The sequence below is a fragment of the Salvia miltiorrhiza genome, chromosome 2, assembly GCF_028751815.1.
Source record: "Salvia miltiorrhiza cultivar Shanhuang (shh) chromosome 2, IMPLAD_Smil_shh, whole genome shotgun sequence".
NCBI lineage: Eukaryota > Viridiplantae > Streptophyta > Magnoliopsida > Lamiales > Lamiaceae > Salvia > Salvia miltiorrhiza.
In genome coordinates this window covers 21,009,297-21,017,423 of record NC_080388.1, presented here as the reverse complement: position 1 = coordinate 21,017,423, position 8,127 = coordinate 21,009,297, and the positions used below count along the sequence as shown (strand labels likewise).

The window sequence follows — 8,127 nt, the reverse complement described above, 5'->3', positions numbered from 1 at the left end:
TCCCGCGTGAAGGCAAATTTACCGACATGCCCCTCTATCACGCCAAGCGCATGCACCACAGATGATTTTACCATTTTGCCCTCCTATGTAATCTATAAATAGAGCCTGAGCTCGTGCATTGTAACTACGCTATCTCTTATTTTCGAATACAACAGCTACTTTTCTCCCGTTCTGAGTTTTTCCGATTGTCTACTTTGCTTTCTCCGATCATTCACACTAGGTATAGCCTATATTTATCGCTTTATAGATTAGGTGTTGGTCCTTGAATCACCAACTGGCGCCGTCTGTGGGAAGGCTACTGAGTTAGGATGTGAGTTTATGGACGCCGGCGCGGGCAGATCTGAAATTCCAATCGGGTTTGCGCGCGTCGGTACCGTTTGAGCCGATAATTCGGACACCCAGATGATTGCGAGCTGTTAATTACGTTTTCTCGGGTTGCTGTGCTTTTAATTCTTTACGATCTGTGTTTAATTATGCTTTTGGTGCATGGGGAAAGGTGGCGAAAGTCGTAAATCATGAATTGGGGGGATATGTGTTTATTTACCGATTGATCGGTTTAATTATGGGTGAATACAAAGTTTCTTCGTAGAATCGAGATTTTATTTATAGATCTGATGTTTATACCGGTGAATTGTGGAGTATCGCTCTGTTTCTGCTTGAATTGAGTTTTGGTTGACGATTTATGGGGTTTCTCTTCGGTAGAATGTTGTTGATTGGGGTTGTGTTGTTGATTTGTGGATGTTTTTCGTTTAAGGGTAATAATTATCGATATTTCTCGTGTTTTTGTGGCTAATCTTCGTTTTCTATCGGTGGATTATGGGGTAATGATTTGTTTCTATGATGATTGGGTTTGCACTGCTAATTTACGACTATGTTTCGACTGAGGGTGATAATTGTTGGTGTGCTCCATATTTTCTTCGACTAATCCTTGTTATATGCCCTGTTTAGCACGTTATATTACTAATCCGGCTGATTGCCATGATAACTCTGTTGTTTTTGGGTTTCTGTGGTTAAAATAGCACACGATCGTGGTAATTTCGGGTTATGATGTTCGTTTTCTTGCAAATTCTTTACTATATATCATGCTTAACGTTTTGCGCTAACAAGCTTCTTGGTGGTTGTTCTGTTTATGTCCATCTCTGGATATCTTACTTTGGTTCTCTGGACACTCTATTTCTTCTGCCAGATCTTGATAAGAGCCTACAGGGGATATTTCTGTTGTTCGGGCTCTGTTATTTTAATCTATACCCTGGGTTTATTTCCCAGTGTATAGAGTTACCTTGAGGGAATTTTTTAACGGCCTCTGCGCCGGTGCTTGGAATTTCTCATATCGGGTTTTCAATCAGTAGGGGAGGATCTATCCATTTGTTCTCTAGATGTCTTCTCACTCTGTTTATGTGTAGGTACCATGGGATCCTCTGATGCTCACCGCAACTTGGAGAAGGAGTTCGAGTCTGCTGCTATCACTACCGAGGTGCCTACCTCACTGCTCAACAGCCTTCAGGGTAACCCCACCTTCACTGTCCCACCGGGTTTTCAGGCTATCTCAGCCACTCCGACAACAGGGTTGAACGTCAACGCCCAGAGGTTTGCTCTGGTAACACCGGGCTCAGATCTGCCAAACTTGGCCCCCACGTCTGGAGGGGGATCGCTTAACTTCAGGCTAGCAGAGCAAATGATGGCTTTACTCAACTATGCTAACATGCGTCAAGCACTGGGAACTCCGATGCTGTCTGTCATCCCCACTGTAGCTACCCCGGTTGGAGCGGCCAACCCGTAGGGCACTGAGGCCCCACCTCCCGCTGCTCAGGAGGCAAACATGTTGGCAATCAACAAACAGGCTGTGATGCCTGGGGAAATGCAAGGGGACGCTGCTGACAGAGAACTAGCTAGACCAGAGGGGAGCCGTGTTAGGCTCAACAGTGTTGTCAGGAAGGAGAGGGTTGACGAGTCTGACAGTCAATCCATCTCCCTTGTGTTTGAGGAAGAGAGACCGAAGGAGAAGACACGGTTGAAAAAGCAAGTGTCGCAGCTGAAACACCAACTCGAGAATCTGGAAGAATCGTTGAGGGAGAAATCCCGGAGGGACGACAGGGAACAGAGATCAGAGCGGTCGTACAGAGCAGAGAAGTCCCACCGCCCAGAGAAATCACGGTACACCGAAAGAGCAGAAGAAAGGGAGTTGGAGTTTTCCTCTGGCAGGCCAGGGCACCGGGCTCACAAGCGTCATGACCGTGACGTGCCAAGGGACAGAAGGGAGCAGGGAAGGTATAAGGAGGACAAGAGGGCCAAGACTTCAAGGTTTCATCCTATCAGCAACCGTAGTCCTTTCTCTGATGATATTTTGGCAGACACTTTACCCAGGAGCTATAAACCCATCTCGCTAGATTACGATGGCACTACCGACCCAGAGGTCCACCTCAATCGTTTTGAAGGGTTGGTCACACTGCATATGTATACTGAGGGCATCAAGTGCCGCATCTTCTCCACTACTCTCACTGGACCAGCCCAGCTATGGTTCGGAACGCTTGCCCCCAATTCTATTCACTCCTTTGAGGATTTACAGACCCGCTTCTTACGACAGTTCACAAGCTCGCGAAGGGTGGGGAAGTCAGCTCTGTCGCTGATGGATATCAAACAAGATCAAACTGAAACATTGAGAGAATACACTGCCAGATTTAACTTAGCCGCTCTGGAGGTGCCAGAGGCGGAATCTCAGATTAAGAATTGTGCCTACGTCAGAGGGCTCAAGCCGGGGCTATTCTTTGACGAGCTACAGATCCGACCAGCGAGGGATTTTGACGATATTATGGCAAGGTTGCCAGGCTATCTATAGTTGGAAGACGCCAAGATGGCGAGAAAAGCGGAAAACGATAAACATAAAGTTAAAAGAGCTGAGGAAGCACCAGAGAGACAGAGACACCAGGACAGAGCACCATTCAGAGGGTTACCTCCGATGGTACTGCCACCCCAAGGAGGAATACCGCCCCAGCAGCAACGTACCGTGAACGAAGTCACGCGGTTTACTGAATACACGCCTTTAAATAAACCACAGGAGGAAATCTTTCATTTGGTAAAGGATCAACCATTTTTTCGGGCTCCGGGAACCTACCGGGATGGGCCGCCACAGGAGGGGCCTAATAATAAGCTGTGTGAGTATCACAACTCTTTCGGATACTACACAAAATATTGCGGGCATCTCAAGCATCAGTTAGAGCTACTAGTGCGCCAGGGAAACCTCGACCAGTTCATTGACAGAGGAAATGAGGGCCAGAGGAGGAATGATCAGAGGGATCATAGGGACCAGAGGGATCATAGAGATCAGAGGGATCAGAGAAATAACCGGGATCAACGACAAGAACATGGGAGTAATAGGGATCAGAGAAATGACAATTGGGATAATCGTAGGGAAGGGCCAGAAAGACAAGCACCTCCTCCCCCGTATCGGAGGGAAGTTCATATGATTTGTGGAGAGAATGGGACGCCCACATCAAATAGGGCTAAGAAACAAGTGGTCAGAGCAGTGAAGTCAGGATACTACCACAAGCAGGTTATGGAAGTTACAACCGCGGCAGAAGAGCCGATGATCACCTTTGGGGCAGAGGATCTACGTACACTAATGTACCCGCACGATGATGCACTGGTTATTATGGCGGATATTGCCGGCTGTATCGTTCACCGTGTTTTCGTAGACTCAGGCAGCGCGGTGAATATCTTATATTGGGAGTGCCTTCAAAACATGGGAATCGACGTTCATATTGAGCCAACGAATGCCCCTTTGTTTGGGTTCGGAGGAGAAATGGTCATGCCTCTGGGTTATGTGGAGTTACCGTTAAATCTCGGTACTACAGCTGCTAATAGCAAAACTAGGATGGTGCGGTTCTTGGTGGTCGACATGCCAAAGCCCTCCTACAATGTGATACTTGGCCGGCCTGCATTGATGGCGTTTAGGGCGGTGATCTCTATGTTTCACCTGAAAATGAAATTCCCCATCGAGGGAGGGAGAGTGGGAGAAGTTTGTGGTGATCAAACAGCATCGAAAGCTTGCCATGTACAAATGCTTACACATTCAGCGGGACAGAAAAGGGAAAGAGTGACAGAGGGATTGGATACACGGAAGAAGGGGAAGGTGGGCGAAGTGAATGCCTCGGCAGAGGAGCGCCAGGAATTGGCAGACGTATTGAAAGACAGGGACAGTACAGAAAAAACCGCGCTGGTGTCTACTAGTGATGTTTGCAACATGATCGAATTGTTCCCAGGGAAAGAGGGTTTTCAGACCAAAATTGGGTCTTCCATGAGTGATCAAGTCAGAGACGAGCTCATTATTTGCTTGCGCAGAAATGCGGATGTGTTCGCATTCAGCACCGCTGATTTAAAGGGAATTGACAGAGGGTTGGCAGAGCACTGCCTCAATGTGGATCCTAAAATAAAGCCAGTAAAGCAACGAACAAGGAATTTTGGGGCCGAGAAGGACGCTGCAATAAGGGAACAGGTCTATGGGTTGTTGGAAGCAGGGCACATTGTGGAAGTGCAATATTCAGAGTGGATTTCAAACGCGGTGATGGTACCAAAGAAAACAAATACGTGGAGAATGTGCGTCGATTTCAGAGATCTGAACGCCGCTTGCCCAAAAGACCACTATCCTCTGCCGAGGATTGACCAGCTGGTGGATGCCACTTCGGGATGCGCTTTACTATCTATGATGGACGCGTATCAGGGATACCATCAGGTTAAAATGAACAGAGGAGACATTGCCAAAACGGCCTTTGCCGTCTGTTACGGGGTTTACGGCTGGAGGAGTATGCCATTTGGCTTAAAAAATGCGGGAGCTACGTATCAGCGGATGATGGAAAAAGTCTTCAAGGAACAGCTCTCCAAGAATATCTCTGTGTATGTGGATGACATGTTTGTGCGGAGTATAAGGGCAGAGGACCATGTCTCTGATCTCGAGGAGATCTTCACTGTGGTTAGAAAACATCGGCTCATGCTGAATCCAGCAAAATGTACTTTTGGGGTCACAACAGGCAAATTCTTGGGCTACAAGGTTACCCCTGCAGGGATCGAGGTTAACGCAGAGAAGGTCAAGGCCATCATGGAAATGACACCACCCAGAGGGATCAAGGAAGTGCAGACTCTAAATGGGCGCACCACTGCTCTGAGCAGGTTTATATCACGGTCGGCAGAGCGCAGCATGCCGTTTTTCAAAATCTTAAGGAAGGGCACTAAATTTCTATGGACAGAGGAATGCCGAGCGGCATTTGAAGATCTCAAGGTATATCTAGCAAAACTCCCGACTCTGACCAAGCCGGTCCCGGGAGAAACGTTGTATCTGTACATAGCAGTGGGGGAAGATGCAATCAGCTCTGTGCTTATCAGAGAGGAGGGAAGTCACCAGAAACCTATCTACTTCGTCAGCCGAATCATCCAGGGTCTTGAATTGAATTACACAGAGATAGAGAAGGTTGCTCTGGCGGTCATGGTCACGGCGAGAAAGTTGAGGCCGTATTTTCTGTCACATCGGGTAGTGGTGCGCACTGCCTTACCTTTTAAACAAGTGCTGGGGCGCCCGAATTTGTCGGGCAGAATGGTGAAGTGGGCTGTGGAGTTGGGGGAGTATGATGTGGAGTATGAGCCAAGAACAGCGATCAAAGCACAAGCATTGGCAGATTTCATCCAAGAAACAACTCGCCGTCCCATACCGGAATTTTGGGTTGCCTTTGTGGATGGATCAGTGACAAAAGAGGGATGCGGAATTGGGGTATACATCACATCACCGGGGTATGGTATATATCAGTTTGCAATCAAATTCACTTGCCGACTGTCCAACAATGAAGCGGAGTATGAAGTTGTGGTCAGAGGGGCGCACATTTTATCAGAATTCAAGGCCGAATGTGTCATCATCAAGACAGACTCCCAGTTAGTGGCCCAACAATATTCAGGGGGTTATAGTGTCAAAGAAGAACGCATGAGGGCGTACCACCGCAAGCTCAGCGAGATGAAGGACAAGTTTATGGAATTCAAAATCGAGCAGATTTCTCGAGAGGATAATACGAAAGCAGACCTACTGGCGCGAATGGCTAGTGCAGTGGAACAAACCTGGAGTGCTGAAATTATTTTACTCTGTGATACCAGAGAGATGGGGACTTCACAGGTCTTCTCCGTAGAGATCAGAGACGACTGGCGGGCTCCTATTTTACACTTTCTCAAGACAGGGGAGTGGTTGAACAAGGAATCTAATCAGAGGGCCCGATACGAAAATTATTGCTTGCTTAATGACCAACTATACAAACGATCCTTTACCCAGCCTTTACTAAAATTCTTATCTCCAGAGGAAGCTAACTTTGCTTTAAACGAAGTTCATGCAGGTTGTTGTGGTGGTCACACGGGATTCCGGGACCTTGTACGCAAAATCATTCGGGCAGGGTTCTACTGGCCTAATATCAACAAAGATGCCAGAGAGTTCGTCCGCAAGTGTGAGGCTTGCCAGAGACACGCCGGGAGAATCAACATTCCAGGGGAGCCTATGGGTGTTATGTACGCTGCATGTCCATTCGACAAGTGGGGTATCGACATAGTCGGGAAGCTGCCCACGGCACCGGGGGCAAATGTTTTCTGCTCGTAGCAGTGGATTACTTTTCTAAGTGGGTAGAGGCTGAAGCTGTGGGGAAAATCGATGAGGTGACTGTGGAGCGCTTCATTTGGCGGAATATATGCTGCAGATTTGGCGTGCCCAGGATCATCGTCTCTGACAACGGAACCCAGTTCACTGGGCAGAGGATCGCGGATTTCTGTGATCGGATGGACATCACTCAAAGATTCGTCTCGGTAGCTCATCCGCAAGCGAATGGCCAAGTGGAGTTGGCCAACAGGACAATATGCGAAGGGATTAAGAAGAGGCTGACTCAGAGCAAAGGCAAATGGGTGGAGGAGCTGGATACTGTACTTTGGGCCTACCGCACTAGCCCAAAGACAGCCACGGGTGAAGCACCATTTACCCTGGTGTATGGATCTAATGCGGTAATACCAGCGGAGGCAAGATTGGAATCATATCGGATAACAACCTACGACACTGAGCACAATGCTGAACTTCGTCGAGCAGAGCTAGATTTGGTGGAAGCACAGAGGGATGAAGCCCGGGTCAGAGCAGCAAAATACAAAGGCATTATCAAGGCAGGGTATGACAAGCGGGTCAGAGCGCGGAAATTGTCAAAGGGGGATCTGGTTCTCAAGCGGGCTGATGCATTGAAGGCAGTGGGCAAGTTCGAAGCTAATTGGGAAGGCCCGTTTATCATCACAGAGGTCATAGGGGGTGGAGCTTATACATTGTCGATCCAGACGGCAGAGCTCTTCCTAGACCATGGAATATTAACAATCTCAAAAAGTTCTATGTATAACTGCTACTTAGCAGGACTATTGCCAATGTAGACCGGATACTCTTTTTCCCTACAGTGGTTTTAACGAGGTCCGGGGCCATAATATCAATAAAACAGATATGTGGTTCTAGGGAATTCCCTGGCGTTGTTTTATTTACTTTAAATTATCACTTTTTTACATCACATATGCTACTTAACATGTTCATGCAGAGCATTGCACATGTCACCAGGGGGGGGAGTAGGGTGTATACCCCTAGCCCACAATTTACAAATTCAAAATACAAACTGCTTCTTAGCAGGACAAGGGAGAAACAAATACAAAAACTGCTTCTTAGCAGGTCAAAGGGAAAGCAAACATCAGGGACTGACGACTTCTCTTCCATGCGCCAACACTTCAAGCTCTTCTTCTCCGCTGAGACATGCTCACTTCTCAAATCTACTCCAGATCTACCCCACACCTGCAGAACACCAAGAAAAAAAAAACAAACAAACAAGTCAAAGTGCCAAAAAGAAAGAGTACAGAAGAGGAACAGACCAACCAACATCCAGATCTCAGGAAGCCGATGATAATGCTCCCGATTGCCGGAAGCCTGCTCCCTGCAACCACAATACCGGAGATCTACCCCGGAAACACAAAGGGAAGGGCGGAGCCTTCAAAGATGTGGGTGCCCTGAATAGGACTTCCCGCAATTGGGTACTTTATAACCAAACTAGGGATGACGAGGAAGTTTTCTTCAGGAACCCTGGAGATAAA

At 47.7% G+C, this 8,127-nt stretch overlaps 1 protein-coding gene across 1 annotated transcript; it reads left to right on the top strand.

The window, feature by feature from the left end:
* The first annotated feature begins 3,460 nt into the window (after window positions 1–3,460).
* LOC131008120 (uncharacterized) lies at window positions 3,461–7,425 on the top strand. Its single transcript, XM_057935018.1, has 5 exons — window positions 3,461–3,955; window positions 4,082–4,528; window positions 4,718–5,163; window positions 5,215–6,459; window positions 6,576–7,425. Exons 1-5 carry the CDS (start codon window positions 3,461–3,463, stop codon window positions 7,423–7,425), a joined length of 3,483 nt encoding a protein of 1,160 aa, XP_057791001.1.
* Window positions 7,426–8,127: the final 702 nt, after the last annotated feature.

Bases quoted from the DNA above. Each gene is read 5' to 3' on its own strand.
- LOC131008120 (XM_057935018.1), top strand. From the start codon at position 3,461: ATGATTTGTGGAGAGAATGGGACGCCCACATCAAATAGGGCTAAGAAA. The intron at 4,529-4,717 runs GTGCAATATTCA...GACGCGTATCAG, and splicing joins AAGCAGGGCACATTGTGGAA to GGATACCATCAGGTTAAAAT. The intron at 5,164-5,214 runs GTTTATATCACG...CAAAATCTTAAG, and splicing joins CGCACCACTGCTCTGAGCAG to GAAGGGCACTAAATTTCTAT.